This window comes from Lepidochelys kempii, chromosome 4, assembly GCF_965140285.1.
Source record: "Lepidochelys kempii isolate rLepKem1 chromosome 4, rLepKem1.hap1, whole genome shotgun sequence".
Classification (NCBI taxonomy): domain Eukaryota; kingdom Metazoa; phylum Chordata; order Testudines; family Cheloniidae; genus Lepidochelys; species Lepidochelys kempii.
In genome coordinates this window covers 135,679,705-135,706,771 of record NC_136383.1, presented here as the reverse complement: position 1 = coordinate 135,706,771, position 27,067 = coordinate 135,679,705, and the positions used below count along the sequence as shown (strand labels likewise).

The 27,067-nt window shown below is 41.4% G+C and overlaps 1 protein-coding gene across 6 annotated transcripts in view; it reads left to right on the top strand.

The window, feature by feature from the left end:
* Nucleotides 1-27,067, top strand: part of DNAAF9 (dynein axonemal assembly factor 9) — a 134,598-nt gene that overhangs the window by 21,112 nt on the left and 86,419 nt on the right. For 3 of the 6 annotated variants that reach the window (XR_012158784.1, XM_073342971.2, XM_073342970.2), the window contains exons 3-7: nt 13,194-13,313; nt 14,937-15,061; nt 20,972-21,068; nt 23,408-23,514; nt 24,896-24,973. Coding sequence is in view for 5 of the 6 variants with exons in the window: in XM_073342971.2 (XP_073199072.1) it covers nt 13,194-13,313; nt 14,937-15,061; nt 20,972-21,068; nt 23,408-23,514; nt 24,896-24,973 (527 nt within the window). In the remaining variant the exon portion in view is untranslated. The remainder of the gene's footprint in view (nt 1-13,193; nt 13,314-14,936; nt 15,062-20,971; nt 21,069-23,407; nt 23,515-24,895; nt 24,974-27,067) is intronic. The other 3 variants (XM_073342973.2, XM_073342972.2, XM_073342974.2) reach the window with 1 other exon arrangement.

Sequence of the window (27,067 nt, the reverse complement as noted above, 5' to 3'; positions counted from 1 at the left end):
GTTTCGTGCCTTTTTTCTTGAGTTACCTGTGCAGACGCCATACCACGGCAAGCATGGAGCCCGCTCAGGTAACGGTCACGGTATGTCCCCTGGGTGCTGGCAGACGTGGTACTGCATTGCTACACAGCAGCATCAACCCATTGCCTTGTGGCAGCAGACGGTACAGTAGGACTGGTAGCCGTCATCGTCATGTCTGAGATGCTCCGGGCCACATCGGCCAGGAGCGCCTGGGCAGACGGGGCGCAGGGACTAAATTTGGAGCGACTTGACCAGGTCATTCTCTTTAGTCCTGCAGTCAGTTCTATTGAACCATCTTATGGTGAGCAGGCAGGCGATATGGATTGCTAGCAGTCCTACTGTGCCATCTTCTGCCGAGCAGCCATGGGATGTGGATGGCTTGCAGTCCTTCTGCACCATCTGCTGCCAGCCAAAGATGTAAAAGATAGATGGAGTGGATCAAAACAAGAAATAGACCAGATTTGTTTTGTACTCATTTGCTTCCCCCTGCCCCCCCATCTAGGGGACTCATTCCTCTAGGTCACACTGCAGTCACTCACAGAGAAGGTGCAGCGAGGTAAATCTAGCCATGCATCAATCAGAAGCCAGACCAACCTGCTTGTTCCAGTAAGAACAATTACTTAAGTGCACCATTTCTTATTGGAACTCTCCGTGAAGTCCTGCCTGAAATACTCATTGATGTAAAGCCACCCCCTTTGTTGATTTTAATTCCCTGTAAGTTAACCCTGTAAGCCATGTCGTCAGTCGCTCCTCCCTCCGTTAGAGCAACAGCAGACAATTGTTCCGTGCGTTTTTTTCTGTGTGGATGCCATGCCAAGGCAAGCATGGAGGCCGCTCAGCTCACTTTGGCAATTAGGAGCACATTAAACACCACACGCATTATCCAGCAGTATATGCAGCACCAGAACCTGGCAGAGCGATTCCGGGCGAGGAGGCGACGTCAGCGCGGTCACGTGAGTGATCAGGACATGGACACAGATTTCTCTGAAAGCATGGGCCCTGCCAATGCATGCATCATGGTGCTAATGGGGCAGGTTCATGCTGTGAAAAGCCGATTCTGTGCAGGTCATAGTGGATGGCTTTGCTGCAATGGGATTTCCTAACTGTGGTGGGGCCATAGACGGAACCCATATCCCTATCTTGGCACCGGAGCACCAAGCCGCCGAGTACATAAACCGCAAGGGGTACTTTTCAGTAGTGTTGCAAGCTCTGGTGGATCACAAGGGACGTTTCACCAACATCAACGTGGGATGGCCAGGAAAGGTACATGACGCTCGCATCTTCAGGAACTCTGGTCTGTTTCAAAAGTTGCAGGAAGGGACTTTATTCCCAGACCAGAAAATAACTGTTGGGGACATTGAAATGCCTATAGTTATCCTTGGGGACCCAGCCTACCCCTTAGTGCCATGGCTCATGAAGCCGTACAAAGGCAGCCTGGACAGTAGTCAGGAGCTGTTCAACTACAGGCTGAGCAAGTGCAGAATGGTGGTAGAATGTGCATTTGGATGTTTAAAGGCGCGCTGGCGCAGTTTACTGGCTCGCTTAGACCTCAGCGAAACCAATATTCCCACTGTTATTACTGCTTGCTATGTGCTCCACAATCTCTGTGAGAGTAAGGGGGAGACGTTTATGGCGGGGTAGGAGGTTGAGGCAAATCGCCTGGCTGCTGGTTACGCGCAGCCAGACACCAGGGCGGTTAGAAGAGCGCAGGAGGGCACGGTATGCATCAGAGAAGCTTTGAAAACCAGTTTCATGACTGGCCAGGCTACGTTGTGAAAGTTCTGTTAGTTTCTCCTTGATGAAATTCCCCGCCCCTTGGTTCACTCTACTTCTCTGTAAGCTAACCACCCTCTCCTCCTCCCTTCGATCACCGCTTGCAGAGGCAATAAAGTCATTGTTGCTTCACATTCATGCATTCTTTATTCATTCATCACACAAATAGGGGGATAACTACCAAGGTAGCCCAGGAGGGGTCGTGGAGGAGGGAAGGAAAATGCCACACAGCACTTTAAAAGTTTACAACTTTAAAATTTATTGAATGCCAGCCTTCTTTTTTTTGGGCAATCCTCTGTGGCGGAGTGGCTGGGGAGGCCCCCCCACCGCGTTCTTGGGCGTCTGGCTGTGGAGGCTATGGAACTTGGGGAGGAGGGCGGTTGGTTACACAGGGGCTGTAGTGGCAGTCTGTGCTCCAGCTGCCTTTGCTGCAGCTCAGCCATACACTGGAGCATACTGGTTTGATCCTCCAGCAGCCTCAGCATTGAATCCTGCCTCCTCTCATCACGCTGCTGCCACATTTGAGCTTCAGTCCTCTCTTCAGCCCGCCACCTCTCCTCCTGGTCATTTTGTGCTTTCCTGCACTCTGACATTATTTGCCTCCACACATTCGTCTGTGCTCTGTCAGTGTGGGAGGACAGCATGAGCTCAGAGAACATTTCATCATGAGTGCGTTTTTTTTCCTTTCTAATCTTCACTAGCCTCTGGGAAGGAGAAGATCCTGTGATCATTGAAACACATGCAGCTGGTGGAGGAAAAAAAAGGGACAGAGATATTTAAAAAGACACATTTTTATAAAACAGTGGCTACAGTCTTTCAGGGTAAACCTTGCTGTTAACATTACATACGTAGCACATGTGCTTTCATTGCATTTTGCCTCCCCCCACTGCGTGGCTACCCCCTCAACCCTCCCCCCTCCCCGTGGCTAACAGCGGGGAACATTTCTGTTTAGCCACAGGCGAACAGCCCAGCAGGAATGGGCTCCTCTGAGTGTCCCCTGAAGAAAAGCACTCTATTTCAACCAGGTGACCATGAATTATATCTCACTCTCCTGAGGATAACACAGAGAGATAAAGAACGGATGTTGTTTGAACGCCAGCCAACATACACTGCAATGCTTTGTTGTACAATGATTCCCGAGTACGTGTTACTGGCCTGGAGTGGTAACGTGTCCTACTATGGAGGATGCAATAAGGCTGCCTTCCCCAGAAACCTTTTGCAAAGGCTTTGGGAGTACATCCAGGAGAGCCGCGAATGCCAGGGCAAATTAATCCTTTCACATGCTTGCTTTTAAACCATGTATAGTATTTTAAAAGGTACACTCACCGGAGGTCCCTTCTCCGCCTGCCGGGTCCAGGAGGCAGCCTTGGGTGGGTTCGGGGGGTACTGGCTCTAGGTCCAGGGTGAGAAACAGTTCCTGGCTGTCGGGAAAACTGGTTTCTCCGCTTGCTTGCTGTGAGCTATCTACAACCTCCTCATCATCATCATCTTCGTCCCCAAAATCTGCTTTCTTGTTGCCTCCATCTCCATTGAAGGAGTCAAACAACACGGCTGGGGTAGTGATGGTTCAACCCCCTAAAATGGCATGCAGCTCATCATAGAAGTGACATGTTTGGGGCTCTGACCCGGAGCAGCCATTCGCCTCTCTGGTTTTCTGGTAGGCTTGCCTCAGCTCCTTAAGTTTCACGCGGCACTGCTTCGGGTCCCTGTTATGGCCTCTGTCCTTCATGCCCTGGGAGATTTTGACAAATGTTTTGGCATTTAGAAAACTGGAATGTAGTTCTGATAGCACGGATTCTCTCCCCGTACAGCGATCAGATCCCGTACCTCCCGTTCAGTCCATGCTGGAGCTCTTTTGCGATTCTGGGACTCCATCATGGTCACCTCTGCTGATGAGCTCTGCATGGTCACCTGCAGCTTGCCACACTGGCCAAACAGGAAATGAGATTCAAAAGTTCGCGGTTCTTTTCCTGTCTACCTGGCCAGTGCATCTGAGTTGAGAGTGCTGTCCAGAGCGGTCACAATGGAGCACTCTGGGATAGCTCCCAGAGGCCAATACCGTCCAATTGTCTCCACAGTACCCGAAATTCGACCCGGCAAGGCCGATTTAAGCGCTAATCCACTTGTCAGGGGTGGAGTAAGGAAATCGATTTTAAGAGCCCTTTAAGTTGAAATAAAGGGCTTCATTGTGTGAACGGGTGCAGGTTTACATCGATTTAACGCTGCTAAATTCGACCTAAAGTCCTAGTGTAGACCAGGGCAAAGACTCGGATGCCCAACTCCCAGTGGGGTCCAAACCCCAAATAAATCAGTTTTACCCTGTGTAAAGCTTATACAGGGTAAACTCATAAATTGTTCGCCCTCTGTAACACTGATATAGAGATATGCACAGCTGTTTGCCCACTCTTCCCCCAGGTATTAATAAATACTCTGGGTTAATTAATAAGTAAAAAGTGATTTTATTAAATAGAAAAAGGAGGATTTAAGTGGTTCCAAGTGATAAGACCTAACAAAGTAAATTACCAAACTAAAAATAAAACACGCAAGTCTATGCCTAATAGAGTAAGAAAGTGATTACAGATGAAACCTCACCCTCAAAGATGTTCCAGTAAGCTTCTTTCACAGACTGGCCTCCTCCTAGTCTGGGTCCGGCAATCACTCACACCCCCTGTAGTTACTGTCCTTTGTCCCAGTTTCTTTCAGGTATCCTTTGGGGTGGAGAGTTTATCTCTTGAGCCAGCTGAAGACAAAATGGAGGGGTCTCCAGGGGCTTAAATTGACTTTCTCTTGTGGGTGGAGACCCCCTCCTCTCTCCTATGCAGAGTCCAGCTCCAAGATGGAGTTTTGGAGTCACATGTTTGAGTCGCATGTCTATGCATGACTCAGTTTTTACAGGCAGCAGTCATTGCCCACATGCTGTCTTGAATGTCTCCAGGAAGACTTCTTATGGGGATTGGAGTCTTCCAAGATCCATTGTTCATTAAGTGTTTCTTGACTGGGCACTTAATTTGCACATTCCTTTCTCAAGAAGCTGACCAAATGCTTTACTAAGGCTACTTAAAATCAAGCAAGTACACAGCCAGTATTCATAACTTCGAGTACATAAATGACACATGCATACAAATAGGATGAATATATTCAGTAGATCATAACCTTTACAGAGATTTGTTACATGGCATATGTAGCATAAAGCATATTCCAGTTATGTTATATATACATATTCCCATAAAGCATTATGGGATGCAGTGTCAAAGACATGTTGACATATGGTTTGTTAACATATGGCAGCACTTTGCTGCCAGAAGATTTGTAGCATGGACCTGGTTTGATGGGTTTGACGCAAGAAAGATTTGCCGCCAATATATTAACACGAGGCTTCTATAAAAATCCCTCCTTCTGCCCCATAAGGAAGCTGTGCATATCAGGGTGAAAATGTTAGTAGAAGGTGTGGATCTGAGTGAGGGGCTGCATGATCTGTTTCAGTGGTTCTCAGCATTTCCAGACTACTGTACCCCTTTCGGGACTCTGATTTGTCTTACATATCCCAAATTTCTCCTCACTTAAAAGCTACTTGCTTATAAAATCAGACATAAAAATACAGATGTGTCACAGCACACTATTACTGAAAAATTGCTTACTTTCTCATTTTTACCATATAATAAATAAATGGATGGGAATATAAATATTGTACTTACATTTCTGTGTGATACTTGAGCCTGTTTTTCACTTATGAGCCTTGTCATTTTTGGAGGCAGTGAAGTGCCAGCAACAGATATGTTTTTCTCCATATTGAGTCTGTTTCTACTCTTTGTCTTGATGGCATTATAGCAGAAAATAAGACTTCACAAAGATATGTTGATCCAAAAAATAATAGAACATCCAAAGCATGATTCCCAAGTTCAGAGAGCTCTTTCTGTACTAAACACTAGGACTGGGTTAGTGTGGAGTCATTAACTTAATTTGCAGATCATGGTCTGAGGACAGCTCAAGGAGGTTTTCTTGCTGACTGGCAGAGATGTTACTGCTTCTAACATCTGACAAAAGGAATGGGTTTCCTCAGTCAAGTTGAGCTGAGTTGCATTGAATGTTGGGGAAATATGACTTGAATTCAGATGTCAAGTGGGTCAAATGATCTACATATGAAGCTTCAGGTGCTTTTGTAGAAATAGTTGAAGCTCTTTTCATTTTAAGTTGACAAGTCTGGAACTCAGAAAACTTTCTTTCAGAAAATTCTGCTGACTTATCCACATGCACAAGGTATTTTGTCTTCCAATGTTGTTGCAAATGCACTGGCTTCATACTGTTGTTTGATAGAGTTTCTCCAAAAAGCTTGAGGTGGATCACTATTTGTAAATGTGAATTCAAAAGCAATATATTCCTACTGCTGCTTCCAACTCCTCATTTTAAAAATCAAAACATTTTTACATCGCAATCATATGCGGGCCATGACAACTTCAACATCATTAACTTGCTTGCAGACATCCGTAAATGACACAAAATTCATGTCTAATGCATTGCATATATGCACTTTGTTACTGTGTAATAAATAGAACAGTATCAACAAGTCATTGTCTGTATGAAATTTTAGTTTGTACTGACTTTGCTAGTGCTTTTTGATGTAGCCTGTTGTAAAACTAGGCAAATATCTAGATAAGTTGACGTACTTCCTGGGAGACCTCTGTGTATTCCCAAGGGTATGTGTACCTCTGGTTGAGAACCATTGATCTAATTTGTATTAACATTTTTCAAAGTTATTTTCTCAAGTCATCACCAAGGAAAGAGATGATAAACTTTTATATTACAATGCACTAAGCTAAAAATGTGTCTTTTGTACCTGAAAAACAAATGGAGTATGTTGATAGCATATTGCAGTGTTCCTAATCTGAAGAGACGGTTGGGATAAAACTTTTAAAGAGGGATATGCTTTCCTGGAAGTTGTGTATCTTTTCAGAAATTGCTCTCTGTTAGGAATGAGTTGGAATGAGTCAATATCCAAAGAGGGTGAACTCTGGCTCCCAGAAAGTCACCCCAAATCTTTAATAGGGCAGTAGAATGTTAGCAAGTGGCTCCTGGAAACTAGTTCTAGCACAGCAGTGATTTAGGTGCACAGTTCTTACTTACAGTAACAGTCTTAAGTTTCTGATGATGCTCTGAAATGAGCCTCACAGGGACCAATTGGCATAACAGCAGTAATAAACAAGATTTTATATATAACCGTAATGCCCAGAGGCACCTGTCAGGACCAGGACCCCCATTGGGATAGATCGTATATTAAAACTTGGTCCTTGGTCCCTCCCTCCCAGTTTACAATTTGAAGCCCCCTGTTACACAGAGTGTGTGCAATTGTATGTTCAATGGAACTACGTAAATCTACCTTAGCCCTCAGTTTTGCAAAGAAGTGATTTATGAAGAGTTGGGATAAAGGGATACAATTTGTGGGGGGAGCGGGTTTGTATATCTATATCTAATCGAGTCTCTGGTGCTGAGGGAGGACAAAGTAAATACCTGATAGGTGCCCAACCTATTCTTAAAAACCTCCAATGGTGGAGATTCCACAACCTACTTTGGAAGACTATTCCAGAGTTTAACTACCCTTATAGTTAGTTCTTTCAATCTCCCTGGCTGCGGATGAAGCCTGTTACTTTTTGTCCTGCTTCAGTGGACATGGAGAACAATTGATCACTGCCATCTTTATAACAGCCTTTTCATGTAGCTCAAGATTGTTATCAGATCCCGGTCAGTCACCTTTTCTCAAGGCTAACATGCCCAGTTCTTTTTAGCCTTTCCTCACAGTTGAGGTTTTCTAAACCTTTTATAAGTTTTGTTGCTCTCTTCCGGATTCTCTTCAGTTTGACCACATTATTCTTAAAATATGACACCCTGAATTGAACAAAGTACTCAGCTGAGGCTTCACCACTGCTGAGTAGAGTGGACAGTTACTTCCCACGTGTTACATACAACACTCCTGTTAATACACCCCAGAATCGTAGCGCCCCCCCCCCTTTTTTTTTTTGCAACTTCATCATATTGTTGACTCGTGTTCAATTTGTGATCCGTTATAATGCTCTGATCCTTTTCAGCAGTACTACCACCTAGCCAGTTGTTCTCCATTTTGTAATTTGTGTATTTGATTTTTCCTTCCTAAGTGAAATACTTTGCACTTGCCTTTGGAGAACTGGTCTGAAGTCATTAAGATGAAGTTCAGTAATTTGTCAAGGTTGTTTCGAATTCTAACCCTGCCCTTCAAGGTGCTAGTAACTCCGCTCAGCTTGGTATCATCTTCACATTTTATAATCACACTCTCCACTCCGTTATACATCATTTATGAATATATTGAATAGTACCAGACCCAGGACTGACCCCTGCAGAACCCCACTAGATGGAACCTATTTGTTTGACAGTGAACCATTGATAACTGCTCTTTGAATACGGTCTTTCAACCAGTTGTACACCCACCCACATTTCCCTAGGTTGCTTATGAGAATGTCATATGGGACTGTGTCAAAAGCCTTATTCAAATCAATAGATATTATGTCTACTTCTCTCTCCTCCTGCCCTGCTGCTCTTCTCCCCTCCCCCCTGCGCCAGTAATCCTGTCAAAGAAGGAAATTAGGTTGGTTTGGCATGATTCGTTCTTGACAATTTGTTTAGTATCTAGTCACCATTAACCTTTTCAGCGAAGATGGAAACAAAATAGGCATTAAACTCCTCAGACTCTATAATGTCAACTGTTACTAGCTCTCCTTCCCCATTAAGTAGAGCACCTACACTTTCCTTCATCTTTCTCTTGTTCCTAGTGTATTTATAGAACCCTTTCTTAATGCCTTATACATCTGGTGCCATTTTGCACTGTAGCCTTTCTGATTTTATCCCTACATGCTCGTGTTATTCTTTTGTACTCCTCCTTAGCAATATATCTGTGTTTCCACTTTTAGGATTCCTTTATTTAATTTCAGATCATTAAAGAGCTCCTGATGGAGTCATAATGGCCTCTTACTGTTGTTTCTGTCTTTCCTTTGTGTCTGAATAGTTGGCAGTTGTGGATTTCATGTTGTCTCTTTGAGAAACTTGACGGCTCTCTTGAACTTCCTTTTCCCTTAGATTTTCTTCCCATGGGACCTTACCAGTTCTCTGAGTTTGTTAAAGCTTGCTTTTTTTAATGTTCATTGTCCTTATTCTGTTGCTTACTCTTTCCTTTCCTTAGAACCACAAAATCTATTTCATGATCACTTTCACTCAAATTGCCTTCCACCTTCAGATTTGCAACCAATTCCTCCATATTGGTCAGAATCAAGTTTAAAATGGCTGTCCCTCTGGTTACTTCCTCCACTTTCTGAAACAAAAACTTGTCCCCCTGTACTTTCCAAGAACTTATTGGACACCATTTCCCTATATTTGTCACTCAACTGCAGGGCACTTCGTTGATATCCACCTTGGTTTCTTCGTTTTCATCTTTTAGCCTGACATTTATTCATCCACTCTAGTCGCAATCCCATTTTTATACACTGTTCCATGTCTCTCCAGCATTCATTTCTTTTTTTCACCAGAGATCTGATGTTTTTGCACATGGCTTCTTCATATTGTTCCCTGATATTAGGCTCTTTTAGCTTGTCCACGTCATAAATCTTTGTTCTCTACACTCTTTTGTCATTTCAGCCTCCTTAATGCCAGCACTAACAATTAGATCTGATGGCCAGTATCTAAGGAGTCTTAGTTGAACACTTGGTGAATATTGGACTATAGAAACTGAATGAAGAATGACAAGGTTTCAGAGTAGCAGTCGTGTTAGTCTGTATTCGCAAAAAGAAAAGGAGTACTAGTGGCATCTTAGGGACTAAGGTGCCACTAGTACTAACCAATTTATTTGAGCATAAGCTTTCATGAGCTACACATGGTTAGTCTCTAAGGTGCCACTAGTACTCCTTTTCTTTTTGTGAATGAAGAATGGAAAAATAAACAAAAACATGCCGGCTTAGTCATCACTTAGACAAACAAGGGCTGCGTTTTCCTCTCTCAAATTGAGTTGGGGGTGAAAAATGTGATCAAAACAAACAGTACATGGAATAGGGAATTACAAGGAAGTTATACAGGTAATTTAAAGACGATATATGTTGGGGTGGTGGAAGATGTTAATGCAAAAGTATGATTAGATGGGATATTGGCCTGGAGCAATAGACATATTTGGGTGCTGGGAAGAAAACTAAAAAGGAGAGAGGCTACTACATTTCTGCCTGAGACACAACCTGGTTATAACAAACACGCTATTTCAACACAGTTGCAGAGGAACTGGACTTGGATATCATTTGATAGGCAAACAAAGAACATGGTAAACTTGGTACTTGTGAATTGCAAATGAAAATTGTGGTGGTGGTTGTGCAGATGATTCGTGGCTGTTGTTAGAGCAGATACATATGTAGATTTACATTTTTTATCTTGCTCATCTATTAATTCTGCCCATCCACCACTCTTTTTTTAAATAAATGTCCTCTATCTTGCCTCTTAATCCCCATCCTAGACCTTGGACTTAATGTGTAGGGTTGCATCATAAGGGGACAAATACCTTTGATAACTCTAAGAATCTCTGGCATTTCTAATGTAATCTAGCTTTGGGATATTGGGGCAGGACCCTCATGGCCTTTTATGCCAGCTCTCTGGAGTTGGGTGGGGACCTGGCTTAACTTTGGAGCCCTTCTGATGTGGGGGCTGGGGAGAACAGCAATGAAGTATTGTATGGAAAAAATAATAATGCAATATGAATCCTGAGGCTTTACTCTTGGGAAAGTCAGTACATTCAGTACGCTCATGCACGTGGGAATGACAATGTGGCTTGTGTTATGTGACCACACAATGTTTTACTGTGTCTAGTAATACAGAATGTTACAGGCATCTCTGGTTATGAAAAGTGCAGTTCTTTACTATTGCAAGTGTAGAATGATCTAGTCATGAAAGACCCTATTGTTAATGCTCAAGGGAAGTGTTAAAATTCCCCACCACAATGTTAACTTTGGAATCTGACTTCACTGTGGTGAAATTCTGACTTACTACCAAATAAGATTTCTTTGCTTATAATTTCTTTTTTGAAAAAAAAAAATAAAGATAATAGTGTAATTTATTCTTAAATCAGAGTTACGGGGAAGCTCACTTTGTTCTGCTCCTGTAACAACGTTGCCAGGTGGAATGTTATCTTCTGTCGAGCAGAGTTCTTGCTCATTATGGTATCAAGCTCTCATAATCATTTTCCAGTACCTGTGATTGTCGTTAACTATTTATCTTACCAACTAGTATCTATATGACAGCATATACATAAATGCATTCTGAGAACTATAGCTGGAGTGTTAGAAAGCTATAGTTCAGATTACTTAGTGGTTCCTATTCTGTGTGTTCAGTTACTTAAAACATTCCAAAGCTTTTACCTTCTTGGTCGATATTTTCCAGGTTTGATCTCAGCCCAACAATGAATTTTTTAATTTTTGGAATGTTTAGGTAAAAATAGTTCATCACTTTTTAAGTAGGAGAATGAGGAGTGAAGTAGCATACGTTTTCTTCCATTATTTATGCTGGATGTATATGGACAAGATGCTGCATGTGCATACAAAGCTGTAGGGGGGGGAAATATGAAATAGTAGGGTCATAATTGATTACTGTAGGGACTTAGGTTTGCACAAGAGTCTAGGGTTATAGTTGTATACACAATCTTAATTTTTTCACTTTCTGATTTTTGAGTACTTAGCTGTGCAACTTCAGTGTTTTCTTAACTTAAACTTTGATGAAATAAATATATCCTCATCAGAAGCAAGCTCCCCACAGACCATGACACACCAACTCAAAGTGGCACCAGACACTGCCATAACAACAGATGCAGAACCATATCCCCGCTGTTAGCGATCAGTACTTTTCACAACATACTTTTCAAGATCCCAGTATCCTACACATGCCTATCCCAACATGTGGTGTATCTCATCCAGTGCATCGAATGTCCCAACAACTGTGTGGGTGAAACAAGACCATCACTATGCTCTCGAACACACTCTCAGAAAATTGATAAAAGTCAAAAGCACCCTATCGCCTGTGGGCAAACACTTTTTGCAAACCAGTCACATATATGACCCATTGATCCTCATCATCGAAGGAAGCCTGCACAACACACACACATGAGCCTGGGAGCTTAAGTTCATAACACTGCTTAACTGTATAGTCCATTGGTTCGACGATGATGTTTTCATGCAATCTTTCTGTGGATTCTGGAGTGACTCTGAAGTCCAAAGTGTGGCACGCATGCTCGTGAGCAGATTGGCAGACAAAGTCATTGGTGAGCGTCTTGGTGGCTATAGCAGTAGTATGATGCTTTTCCCTTGCAGCTAACAATCCATTATTTCCCAAAAAAACCTACCCCGTTTTATCCCTTTTGTTAAATAATCTGACCTGAAGAAGAGCTCTGTGTAGCTCGAAAACTGGTCTTTCGCCAACAGAAATTGGTTTTATCAAAGATGTTATCTGATCCACCTCGTATGTCTCATGCTTTTTAAAGCTCTGGACCACAACCTGCTGTATTTGAAACATTCTGAGAGTCGTATAATTTATTAATTTCAGAAATTGGTAATATTCTACCTCTGCTATTGTATGTCATTTGATATATACCATTAGCTTTAACATCTTATAAACAGCTGAGCAGCATCCAATTGTAACATTAGAGATTTCAGTTGCTGTAGTGCTTATCTGCAGCAAAGGTTTCAAGTTCTGCAGAAGATACATAGGCTTTGTACAATACTTACCTTTTATATATAGCTAGTGCATCCTGATCCAGAACGGATGCCCAGAGAACCATAACTTATTTCTGAAAAACAGAATATGATGGTGTTTTCAACTTCATGTGTTATCTCATAAGAACAATATAGTAACTTCAACAGTTTTTAATTCTGGGAAAGTGCCAGTAAAAAATGTTCTCCAGACATGTTGTGGATACTGTAGACTTAAAAATTATAGTCATGCTGCTTTGACAGAAGCCAAAATAATTACTTGACTTCCTGATTATACAGGATTGCTATTCTTAATTGTATAGTGTTTGGCTATGATTCCTAGATATGATTAGAGAATGTAGTAAAGTGTAAATCTGTAAATTATTTTGGAAGAATTTTTGTTTAGTCTGCTCTAGGGTGGTTTCCATATAATTTCTCCCTTCTCCTTCCCTCATCCCTTGTTAGATGAGTGTGGTTCTAGTATTAGTGAGTGTCTGTGCCTAGCTTTCACTATTTAGATTTAAACTTAACTGTCACCATAACAATTAGAGTGCTTTTGCCATTCATAGTATCACATGCACAAGAATAAGACCAGTCAAAGTTGTTAATCCAGAGGGAGGTCTGACTTTTCATACTGTAGCTGCTCATATATTCATTATTTTTCAGGAATTGATAGTAGATACAATGAAGGCTGTAGGGAGCTGGCCAACTACCTTCTCTTTGGTTTGTATAACCAGAATAACAATGACTTTGAGAAAACGGGGTTTCCTGAAGAAGTTCTTGATGGTGAGTAATATAATGTTAAACATTGTATTTGCATACTTGCTTGTCAATGTCTCGGGCCCTGCCAAACTCACGGCTATGAAAAATGCGTCATGGACTGTGAAATCCCCCCCCTGTGCTTTTACCGTAGAGTATACAGAATTCAAAGGAGAGACCAATTTCTCAAACTGGAGGCCCTGGCCCAAAAGGGAGTTGTGGGTGTGTGTGTGGGGGTCACAGGGTTGTTTTAGGGTGGTTGCAGTATTGCCACCTTTACTTCTGCGCTGACTTCAGAGCTGGGCGGCCGAAGAGCGGCGGCTGCTGACCTGGGGCCCAGCTCTGCAGGCAGCAGCGCAGAAGGAAGGGTGGCAAGACCATAGCCTTCAGAGTTGGACGCCAGGCCAGCAGCCGCTGCTCTGCAGCTCCCCGGCTCTCTAGGCAGTGCCATTGCCAGCAGCCACACAGAAGTAAGGGTAGCAGTACCGCAATCCACTCCCCCGTACAATAACCTTACGACCCTCCCTCCCAACTCCTTTTTGGGTCAGGACCCCTACAATTACAACACCATGAAATTTCACATTTAAATAGCTGAAATCATGAAGTACGCCATTTAAAAAATTCTGTGACACTAAAATTGACCAAAATGGACCGTGAATTTGGTAGGGCCCTATCAATGTCCATTTCTTGAAAGACGAGGTACATAGTTTCAGTAGCTCAGACATAGGTGAGAGGTTTATTGCAGGAGTGGGTGGGTGAGAGTCTGTGGCCTGCGTTGTGCAGGTGGTCAGACTAGATGATCATAATGGTCCCTTCTGACCTTAAAATCTATGAGTCTATAGTTACACTTTGAGTTTTATGTACAGTTTAAAAAAATCCATGAAAATTCCTGTGGGTGTGTGTTGGTAAATCATATAAAAATTATAGAGTTAATGGAATTGAAGGGGTATTGACTGAACTGGGTACCAAAATTAACATGAAATCTTGGGTGCTTAAAAGTTTTAAAAATATTTTTTGGACTCGTATGTTACGTTGGGTTGAGAGGAGGAGAAGCAAATAAAAGTAAGGAATTCTTCTGTGAAGTATCTAATTTCTAAACTTAGGCGATAAGGTGGCTTTGCATATTGGCAACCTGTTTTCATATCAAGAGATTAAAAAAAAAATCTTTTACGCTGAAAGGGTACATCAGGTTCCTGTCCCCCTTTTTTCTTTGTGTGATCTCGATAATGCAGTATGACCCCTTAAGATTAATTTTCATACTAGAACAAATATGTCTGTTTATACAATATTATGTAAGTGCTCGGCATTTTTTTTTTTTCAAAGCACATGGTGAGACAAGCTTTCAGATAAGAGGTTAGAATAGTCATAGTGGGTTGCTGAGAAAGCAAGTAATATGCTTGGGGGGGTGTTTTTTTTTTCCAAAAATGGGTAGCTGTATTAGGTGAATGGGGGATAGATCTAGTAGCATTTTCCATCATGTATTTCTGTTATGCTTTGCAGATATTTTTGAATTGGGTACTTGTAGGAAAAAAATTCCTGTTCGATTCCTTAGATTTCTGTGTAGATATAATTTAGATTTCTAGTTCATAGTTTGTAGCTATGAAGTTAAAGTAGTAATCTCTGATTTGCCTCTTGTTTTGGTTATTGCAGATGTAATCATATTAATAAAACCTGACAGTGTCCATCTGTATTGTAACCCTGTAAACTACAGTTATCTTTTGCCATATGTGGCATCCTGGAGAAACTTGCATTTCCATTGCCTGACTGAAAATGAGGTAAGTGAAGGCAGACTAAGTACACTGAGAACTGCAGGTATGTAATGTTTCACTAGTGACTGAGACTCAAAGGTTTACCCGTGTATTTGTTTTGCAAAGTTGCCTCTTCAATAAACTGCAGGCTGCCTTTTGATCCAAATGAGAATCACTACATTTTTGTTTATCTTCTTTTGTTACGTTACACAGAAATAATATATGATTGAACACTGTGTGCTGTTTTAGAGGAACAAATCAAACAAAGCTGGGGAATGGGTTTTTTTCCCTGGTTCTTCCATCCTTGACAGTGTCATTGACTGGACAGAAATTGGTGGTCATGTCGCAAGAAAAGAATATTTGTGGCATAAGCAAAATATAGAATCTGAATTAAGTATCACAGTGAACACTGAAATACCCAATAGTCGTTTTTTAATTACTCAGGTCCTTTTGATATCAGTCCAAGTACTTGCAAGTGCAAGTAATTTAGAAGAGGAGGGAAAATATAAATGAGAATCTATGAAAAGCTTGGTTTAGTTTAACCTTTTAAAGAAAAATTATATCTTGTTCTTTGTTTATTTCAAGAGACTACTCCCGTCCCTATTCAAGTGAATGCAAGTTTTTCCATTAACTTTAATAGGAACAACTTTGGGCCATGTCTTGTGATCATAGTAAATTAAGTGTCACTTTAAACACTATCCCTTTCAAATTCTGGTAGATTTAGCAAGAAGTTGATTTATCTTAAATTTCCACTCCTGCACTTGGATCCTTTGTCTCCATGAAGTGTTGGTTCATATACACTCATGTGCTGGACAGCCTGGTACTTAACTGCTGAGACTGTCCCCTGAAACTATCCTAGACTGAGCCACTTATGACTGTGAATGTGTGCAGTAATACCTGGCAGCATGTAGCAACAGCTTCCATGTGGACATTTGTTGTGGAGCATATCATCTGCTGATCTAGGTACTCAGAGTAGGAAGCATGTCGCCCACTCTCCCCCCCCCCCCAAACAAATCTAACGGAAAGGGGAAAAACTTGGCCAGCACTGGGTCCAGAATCTCTTTGCCCCGACGAAGAGCTCTCTTATACCCATCTCCTAATTACTGCGCTGAAATCCACTGGTGGAAAGAGGATTGACACATGGAGCTGGTAGCAGATTGGGGAAGAACGAATGGGAAGTGGTGGGCATCAGCTTCTGGCTGCAGCCCTTTATAAAGTTTCTAGGAGAAGGAAAGAGGAGCTTTTTATCCCCTGCATAGGCTATTTTTTCTCTTCCCCTGTGCCTGCATGAAAGTGTGCGTAAAGGGTGGGAGGTGCAGTAGGTGGGTTATCCATCTATAGGATGGATCAGTAGAGATTGTGGAAAGGACAAATGGAAGGACATGAACAAGAGGATAGGGGGAAAAGGAAGATTTGAAAGAGGAACTTTTGTGGAGGAAATACTTTAAAAATACTCCTTTTTGAAGTTTTACTTTAATAATCTAATTACTAAAGTTGCTATAAATTCAGCCTTTTTTTCTCTTCTGTAGCTTAGAGGACATAGGCGACTCAGCATTTTTTAGTTAACTGATATCTGTCACGGAAGTCTGATGTGACTGCTGACACTGTCAGTTGCTTTCTTTTTCCAGGGCTACGGGAGGGCAAATGAGTACAGTAGGAGCTGCAAAATTATCAGTCTGACAACTTGGGCTGCAGTTTCATTCCAGAGGGCTGTAGTTTGTCAAAGGGAAATTCCAGTCTGACAGAGCTAGGGAAGCCCAGGAGATTTAGCTGTTTGCCTCAACTGCAAGAGGTGGCTTGATAGTGTGGGGTAAGAGGAACTCAGGGTAGAGAAGGAGTATGATAAAGGGGGAGGCCCAAAGGCTGGCTGTGGAGCAGAGCTGGAGGGAAGGTTGAGCAGAGGAGGTTCTCAATATTTACCTTGTAACTTGCAGTTGGTGGAGAGAAGCGGAGCCACTGTATGTCCTTCTGTCTTCACTCCCCAACCCCTACTTATTACATAGATTTAGATTTATAACAAAAGAAATACAAAATATACCTCAAAGCTTTTATATACTCTAGCTGTCTTTGATAGAAACTTTAGAATATAAGCATCCAACTAAAATAAGCAGCTTACCCACATGACAAAACATCTGTAACAAAATCTAAATGTTGACCCTCATCAAACTTTCTCCATAACAGCCCTAGTGAAGAGGTAGGCCTTGCTGGCTGCCTGGAAGGTCAACGCACCCAGGCTATTCCAAACCTAGGGTGGCAGTAGGTTCCAAAGCTGAGGGCCCTGTGCTCATTTACAGTAGTAATCAATCATGCACACCATCACAAATGTGCTTTGCAATTAGAAGTATTTTAATCTCTTTAAGAAGATAAAGTGGGTTTGAAAAATATGCTTACTTTGCTGTTCTCTGATTAGATTCATTGTGTGTGGTCTGCTCTGGTTAAATATTAATGAAATCTCATGATGCTGATTCAAATTGCTGATTATGAACAGAAAGATGAGCCAAATACCCTATTTGAATAATGTATAGTGAAATAAAATGTAAATTCTGAGGTTCCTTGTACTGTAAAGATGCTGATTTCTGGGGTACTGCAAATAAATGTCAACACAGTGTGATGGACTTTTTTTGCCATTTCTTCAAATGTATATGGGACTGCTAGTTTCCTAGAGAACTTCTGGCTGTTCATAGGAGCAGTGAAATCTTGTCATCCTTCAGAAACCATTTTATATTGATTCTTTCTGATAAATGATAGTCTGTGGCTGTTTGTTAAAGGGTTTAGTAGTTTTTCTTTACAGTGGCATACCAAAGTATTGCCTATTTTTAACTAAGCTTTTATAATAATAATAATTAATAATGGCAAAGCTTTAAAAAGGAACATGCGGCTTGTGCAGCTCTCATAGAATCTTGCAAAATTTAGTGTTCTCCTGTCTTTCCACTTGGTCACAATGTTTTTGAAGTAACTGTACTGAACAGTGATGGAAAAGAAGTGCCATTGAAAATATGTCTTAAAAATAGCAATATAGCATAATAAAGAGACTTATTTTAAATTCTTACTTACCACCTTTCCGAAGTATACTGACTGTATACTACATATGTGATGCAATATATTGACAATTGTACTGAAAAGCCTTTGATGAGAGACCTTCCAGTGTCCCCCTGGAAACCAGGAAAGCTAGGTCTGAGGCATTTTAAAATCTAATTTGAGTAACTGACAGTCACTTGGGAACAGGTTTTGAACTGAAAGAGTATGCTCCAACTCCCTGAAGGAGGAGAAAGAGGGTTGTGTGAGAGGAATTTGGGCTGCATATTAAACTTTGTGAGAGAGCAGAATTAGGGATTGTTTAAAGAAACATGTTCTGGAATAACTATATTGATTTAATCCCCAGTGTAGACACACTACACCGGGTGGGGGTGGCGGGGGTGGGGAATAAGCCTGGCAGTGGTATGAATTTGCCCTGGTATAAAGGTTTTGTGCTGGTGTAACTACATTGGTGCAAATCTTCCTGAACTTGACAGCCTTTGGAGCACAACTCCTCTTTGAGCTTACTCAAGACAAGGATGATCTGTGGGTTATCCTAAAACTGGCTAGGACTCTGCATCAAATCCTTGCTTTAAGTTTTAAAAAATGATTAGTAAGTATTTTAATTTTTCCCATACTGTGAATAAAAATGGCTTTGTTTGGCTTGCCTTTTATGAAAAGTCTGCTTACACTTTCTTATAGTATTTCCATTTCCTGTTTTGCTTTAATCAGTGTATAATTCACTCATAGGTCTAAAGCAGGAGTTCTCTCAACAGATTTTTTTGGTGGCCTCCCAGTGTGGCTACTAACTCTTGATGGTGGCCACTCTGACAGTTTTTCCTAAAATTCTTTAATTAACTTCAGGAAAAACAAATAAATATGCACATGTACACGTCCAAATCATTGAAATTTCTTTATGTAGGGTTTTTTGCAGACTCAATAATACAAAAAATATGCACTTGTCTCTATACTTTACTGGACCCAAACTGATTAGAAACAAATAAGGTGCTTTGCATGTTCTTATGTTTTGTTGTTGTTTCTTTTGCTTTTTTGGTTGCTTGCTAGCCAGTAAGTCTGTTTCTGTGAAAAATGATATTTGTATGTTTGTTAATATCACTTTTCACAACAGTAGACTTGCTAGCTGGCTGGAAGGCAGTATAAAATGATATGAACAAACATACAAATGTCACTTTTCACAACAGACTTAATTTGTCTCCTGGCTTGCCGGGGCTGAGTAAGCCATGGATGGGAAGGTGGGTAGGGAGGCAGCAGAGGCTGGGGCGACAGATGTGGAGCTGGGGAGGCAGCAAAGGCCACGGGCGATGGGGGCTGATGGGGAAGGGTGGAGGGAGGCAGCAGGGGCCAGGAGTGATTGCGGGTGGGGGTGAGCCCAGGGCTGGCACCTGCCACTGCATGGCTGGGCCCGAAGCCTGGTGGCCTGAGCCCAGGCCCGGTGCCCACTGCCACACAGCTGGGGGACGGAGCGTGTGGACGAAGCCTGGGGCCAGAGGACACAGCAGAGGCCAGGGGCAATTGGGGGGTGAGGGAATGTGAGCCCAGGGCTGGCAGTTGCTGCCACGTGGCTGGAGGTTGGAGCACGATCCTGAGGCCCCACGGCTGGAGCCCCAAACCTGCGGCCATGGGATGGAGCCCGACGCCATGCAGCCAAAGCCTAGGGCCAGAACCTGCCACTCCAGGGCTGAAGCCTGAGTCCCACTCCTCCCGGGAAGGTGGGGAACTCATACTGGCTGCCTGCTCTTCTGGCATTTGTGGCTCCAGAAGGGGGCAGGTCCCAATCCCTGCTGGCAGATTGCCACTGCTTTGCGCCTCCCCCTTCCCCCCAATCACCACCCAGGAGATTTGAGAAACGCTGCCCTACAGTGTTAGAAATGGTAAGCCTCTCTTAATCCCCCAACCATGCTACTGTAAACATATATAGTAGAGGGATCAGGAAGACCAGATTGTCTAGTGGCCAGAGCAGGGGAGTAGTGTTCAGAATTCTAGGTTTCATTCCCGGTTCTGTCATTCACTTGCTGTGTGACTTGGGGCAAATCATTTCACCTCCCTGTTCCCGTTTCTTCATCATGTAAAATGGTGATAACTGTTTTTCTCTCCGTAATCTTCTGTGGTAAATAACTAGTAAAGAGTCTTGAAATTCTCCAGTGAAAAGAATACCTTGCACTTAGAGCTCTTTCATTATTATGTGCACGTTTCCACGCAAACACGCCTGTTGGTTTTAACTGTCCATTTTGTAGTAGGTGGGGGGGGGGGGGGGAGAGAGACTTTCTTGGAAATTGAGAGTGACGTATTCATGCTTTCTCCTGTGTAGCCTTCTGGATTTGTGCTGGAAATGGCCCAACTTGATTATCATACACATTGTAAGGAGAGTGATCACTTTAGATAAGCTATTACCAGCAGAAGAGTGGGGTGGGGGGAGAGAAAACCTTTTGTCGTGGTAAACACCCATTTTTTCATGGTTTGTATGTATAAGAACATCTTCTGTATTTTCCACAGTATGCATCCGATGAAGTGAGCTATAGCTCACGAAAACTTATGCTCAAATAAATTGGTTAGTCTCTAAGGTGTCACAAGTCCTCCTTTTCTTTTTGCGAATACAGACTAACACGGCTGTTACTCTGAAACTTGTTAAAACATGTTCACTTTTGCATTTTAGTTTTTGCAAACAGTACCCTTTGGCCTTTATATGTTCATGCTATGATGGCTTAAGTCTCCAGAGTATAGTTGTTAAATAAATAGCTTTAGAGAGCCTTTGTTACTGTACGGAATAATGTAGTGTATGATCAGCATTGGTTATGCAAAATGGCAGTTCTCACCTTTATTGAAAATGTATTTTAACTGTAAAGATCTCCAGCCAAAAAATGTTAGGTTTAATAAAACTAATTTTTAAATCACTCCTGTCAGTATGAAGATGAAGAAGCTGCCGAGGAATTTAAAATTGCCAGCTTCGTAGACATGGTTCGAGATTGTAGTCGAATCGGCATTCCTTACAGCTCCCAAGGTGGGTTAATACTGTATTACTTCACTGTTTTGGTGAATTCTTTGATCATTATTTGTCAGAATAGAAGTATGACATTATAACAAAAATAAGTTAAAATACCTCTGGAAGCTCCTTTTTATTGTAAGTGAGGCTGGTAATACATTAAAATGACATGGATAAATTATTACTTTATATTCGGTTTGGATTTCTTAGAATCTGAACCTTAATTTATTGAGGTTTTTATTTTCTCTTCAGAGAAAACAGTGTGTGTGCACTCTGCATAGTGAACGCTCATAGCCTGAGGCAAAGACCTAATTTGCATGCTGGGAAAAGTGTTTGGCCAAGTACAGAAGTTCTCTGTTCTGACGGGGGCTGCAGATAAATACACTTTTGTATAAGGAAAGAATAAACTTTTTTTATTCAAGCTTCCTTTTTTAGAACAGAAGAAACTGGACTGCATGATTTCCTGTATGATCTGTTGCCAGACTTGCGCGCTGAACATTTTAATTTTATATTCCTTCATAAATGTGTTCAGGAATGGAAACAGGATACACTATGTGGTGCAAAAATACTGAAATGCACTTGCTCTGTAATGGTTGACTTTTTTTTAAAAAAAAGAGCAATATACTGTTCCAGAAAAATCTTTGAGCTATGCATTTTCCGTAAGTCTGGCTTTCTGTTGACAGCTGGAAACCGCTGTTGATAGTTATGGTTGCGTTCCATATTCACCTCTAACTCTCCTTTATTTTGGTGCTCATAACTCAATTTCTTTTGTATGAACATTTTTCTTGCTTGCTCTTGACAAAAGGTGAAATTTATTTCACCCCGCACTCCCCCACATGCTATAAAAACTCCATGGCCCAACAACTACTTTTCTGCACATAAAAGCCAGGGCTGGTGTTGGGGGGTAGCAAGCAGGGCAATTGCCTGGGGCCCCATCCCACAGGAGGGCCCACAAAGCTAAGTTGCTCAGGCTTCGGCTTGAGCCCCACATGGCAGGGTTCAAGGCCCTGGGCTTCAGCCCTGCACAGCGGTGCTTCAGCTTTCTGCCATGGTCCCCAGAGAGTCTAACATTGGCTCTGCTTGGTGGACCCCCTGAAATTTGCTCACGGCCCTCCAGGTGGCCCTGGACCCCTAATTGAGAACCGCTGACTTACGTTTCTGGTTTCCTTTGCTTATTTACACTTTGCTTCATAGGCCTAAAATTCTACAAAAACATTTCAATGTGAATATTCCTATTAAGTTGCGTGGGACTGCTCATGAGTGTAAAGTTAGCCATCTGCTGAAGTGTTTTGTGAGACTCGGACCTCAGTCTTTTTCATAAATTGTAAAGGACATACAGCATAGTCTAACTAGTGTTGTGGGAAAAAAACATTAAACATTCTGGAAATTCTGTAATACTGAATATTGTTTCTCAACTTTACCAGGTTAACTTTACCATGTTAACTTTTTCATGCAATTAATTTTTAGTCCACCTTCCCTCCAACCCCCCAAAAGTATATTGGAATATTTTCCAAAAGTAGAATACTGATGTACATAAACTATTTTGCTTCTTAATTACATATACAGTCTATATTGTCGATCTTACAGCTAGTTCTGTATTCTTCCTTTTGCATCGAAGATCAACAGATTGTTTTCTTTGGCTTTCAGTTGAACTCTGCTTTTTTGTAACAAGCACAGTGAAATATTTAAACTACAATAAAAGCTGTGTTATCCGGCCCTGTACCAACTGGAAAGCTCTATAAACCAGCATTTCTAATCTTCATAGAAAGTCTGGTTTATAGTCCGGTAGATGCAGGGCCAGCACGCTCCCTACCTGGCTCCACATGGCTCCCCGGAAGCGGTGACATGTCCCTGCTGCTCCTAGAGATTTAGTGTGTGGGAGGAGTTGCGGGGTTGGGGCGCGGGAGGGGGTGCAGGCTCTGGGATGGAGTTTGGGGCAGGGGGTTGGGGTGCGGAATGGGGCTTGGGGTGCCGGATCCGGGGGGCACTCACCTCTGGCAGCTCCCCACAAGTGGCGACCTGTCCTGTCTGCTCCTAGGCAGAGGCGCGGCAGGTGGCTCTGTGAGCTGCCTACGCCCACAGGCGCTGCCTCCTGCAGCTCCCATTGGCTGTGGTTCCCAGCCAAGGGAAGCTGTGGAGTGCAAACTCCCTCCCTTTTAGTTAACTGACATTTTTCACTGACAGACACCCCCCATTCCTCCAACAAGCCAGATGAAAAAGCTTTTGTTGAGTATATATAGAAAGAAATATTAGACCCTCAGAATAACTTTGGCACATAATAAGAAAGGTGAGATATATTAAACTGATGCTTTATTGTAGTAATTTAACTTTTTTTGTGAAATATTTGATTCCTGTAGGTCATCTACAGATATTTGATATGTTCATTGTAGAAAAGTGGCCGGTAGTGCAGGCCTTTGCACTGGAGGGGATCGGTGGCGATGGCTTCTTTACCATGAAATACGAGGTATGTACTAAGCAAGTACTTCAGTTTGTTATTGTTAAGGCTAAGATTTTGTCACGGATATTTTTAGTAAAAGTCAGGGACAGGTCACGGGCAGAAAAGTACAATTAATGGAAGTTGTGATCTGTCCATGACTTTTACTAAAAATATCCCTGACAAAATGGGGATCTGTGGGTCCCCACACCCCTGAAGCGGGCAGCTACACAGGGACTAGGAACCGCCTGCAGTTCAAAGTTATCCTCATTAGAACATTTAAAAACATTTTTTATACTTAAAGTAGTTATTCTGTTCTTTTTCGAAAGCAACTCAGACTTTTAATCAATATTTCACAAACTATTTACAGATTAATAATCACATCTCTTAATATTTTGTGAGGTTTCAGAGTAACAGCTGTGTTAGTCTGTATCCGCAAAAAGAAAAGGAGTACTTGTGGCACCTTAGAGACTAACCAATTTATTTGAGCATAAACTTTCGTGAGCTACAGCTCACTTCATCAGATGTGATGATACAATGGTGGCACATGTTCACAATGCTATTATGCACAGAACTCTGTTAATGCACTTACCTGTAAATGACAAATTAATGGAAACCATGTCTTAGAAGGCAATCTGTTGCCATATTCAATGAAGAGAGCAATTGAAATGACTAGATTAAGCAGTCATATAAGAAACTTTCAGTGTTGTGTTTTGAAAAACTCTGAAATATTTCAAAATCTAGAAAGCATTTAAAGTGTCTCTTTGAATATTTTTGAATTATTATAGCTCCATATGTATGTTTACCTATGGAGGAAAACGTTTTAATCAGCGTTAGTGCCAGTTAACTTATAACTTGCTTTAGCTTGGTACTGTCTGCCTTTCTGACAATTCACTCATAATGAGGAGTTGCCTTTTCTGCAGTTCTAGCCATTTGGAATTGCTTTCTTGTATTGCTCTACCATATTGACTCTCAATCTTTTTTTAAATCTTAACTGCAAATTTGTCTCTTCCCCCTTGGCTGTACTTGTTAATGTCTCTCTTCTCTGCTCTTAATTAACTCGATTATATTTAACTCTGAAAAAAGCCTTTTAGGATACAGTTTGTATGAAAGAAGCACATAAGACCTAAATATCTGTTACATGCTATCACTTAATGTGAAGGAGATGAATCTTCTAGGTTGGGTTATCCAGAATTTTTAAATCTTATCCAGTCTTGAATCTGAAACACTTATACCATTGGTTGAGTGTTTCAGATTCATACAAACTGTTGAAGCAGGCTGGAGGTCAGACTTGCAAAACAGCTCGGCACCCAGCAGCTAATAAAGTGCTTGAGTGCTGCATAAATCTGTGCATGTCACACTACCTACAGTATTTTCACAGTAAAAAGATATATATTAAAATGTTTTGCAGTTAATGGATGTTAGCATGGATCTGTGGAAAACATACAGCAAAATGGATCCTGTTTCCCTGGAGGACTTGCTCTTTGAGGTAATGCAGCTGAAATTTTTTGAACTAACTCATGACCAGTCTTCGACAAAGTGTCCATTTACGTTGGTGTCTAACAAAAATACTGGTTTGACTACATCAGCCAAAGTGTGGACTCCCCATACTATGAGGGTGTTGCAGTGTTTTCTTTGGAAGTTTTGTAACTTCCGTGGAATTAAAGACACTGTGTTCTTTACCTTATCAAGCCTATAGAGAGAATTCCCACAATAGCGTGAGTTGACTATATTCTTTGCAGGTCACAACACTATATTCTATGTATGTTCTTGACACCAATCCTTCAGTGCATATTAAAAGAATAGTGTGTGGCAGCAAAAACATTGTGTTACAAAAGAACAACAATTTTCTTATCATTATCCTAATTGATCCATATTGATTCATACCTACTTAATAGTTTAAAAACAGATCAACAGTGACACATAGTGGCCACAGGCAATTTTTATAATACATTTGTTTGCATTTCCCAGTGAACTTGTTTTCTAATGAGGTGGTCTGATTTTAAATGCCTAAAACAATTTGAAGTTGGTGGAATATATGCTTCTAGAATAGTAATGCCTTTGATAGTTAAAGTTTAGTTGACATAAACATCAATTTGAGAGGCTTAGTATTGCCTCTGCTAAATCCAATTTGCATGCAATTTGAGAGGGATTATGTATATATTTTTTAATTGTTCTGTCTAATCTTCTCCTGTTTTAATGCGGTTTACCTAAAACTGAAATTAGTCTCGGACTCTCAGGCAGTTGAAACACTTTTTTTTTTTGGTTGGTTGGTCTCGATGGTTATCTCCACAATCATAAATGTGGACAGGATACTCAGGATTAATTGTAGCTAAGTTTGTGTTTTATATGGAGTTTACAAGTTTACATTTGTGCATTTTTAGAAATTGGTGTGCTGTTAAAAATTACCATATTGGCAGTTTAATTATGTCATGCATAGAACAGAAACAGCAAACGTAGAGACATTAGTAATTTCCCTATGTTTCTCAGGCAGCATCCTCTACGACAATGAAGCCTGACCACTTGTAGGGTTGAGAGTGTACAGTAATTCTTACATACTCAGTTCTCGTCGTCTTGGTTTATTGTTGCTCTTGACACCAGAGTGTGAGGTATTAGCTGAGTTTTTGTTTTGTCATGTGGGTACCTCTCATTTAAAGGGTGTGTGGTTTGCTGGTTTGATGTTTGTGGTAGCACTTGGGGAATCCAGAGATCAGGGTTCCATTGTGCTAGACCCATGTAAAAACACAAGAAAGAGATGATCCGTGGCCCAAAGTGCTTAAAATCTCATTAACCAAGTAGTTGGACTGAGACAATCTCACTTCACATGTTATTAGACACACACCCACACCCCCGCATTTCAAACTCTTGTTGTGAGGCTGCTGATTCTTTTTTAATATATAGAAGATGCAGGGTGGGATTTTCAGAAGTGCTCGGACTTTGCCTGACTCTGCTTCCATTGAAGTCAATAGTGAAAATTCAGCTGACTTCAGTGGGAGCAGAGTTTGGTCCACATGGTGAGTTTTTGGAAATTCCTGCCTCTGTTTCTTTTAACTCTAAGAAAACTTTGATGCAAGAAGTCTGACAACTCTGCTTGGTATTAAAACAATGAATTATGACGTAAAGCATGTGGCATACCCTCTTGTCCTGAATAAATTAATGAAAGTACTTCTCAATTATGCTATTTTAGAAAGCTAAAATACCTTATGTGAAAACTTTTGGTCTTGCCCATTCTTGCTGAACAGAGGTTTTCTTGCAGCTTATGGCTTCAATGTGTAGAATTCAAGAATATCAGTCTGTAGTCATAAATAAACAATTTTGTTAAGACATTAAATGGCCACATTAAAGTGTGTGTAAGACTAAATGTTACTACTCTGTCTAATTTGTATGGTTTTCTATTGTTAGCACTGCATTAATGAAGCTGTAAGTGAATAGGCTGTATTGTCTTGTGCATAGCCTGTTGCTAAATTTATAATGTGGACATAAAAATATAATTTTGACTCATACCATTTTAAAAAAGAGCACACAGTCTAAACCTCCTCACTTCAATAATCCTTCCTCTCCCACCCACACCCATTCCCCCATA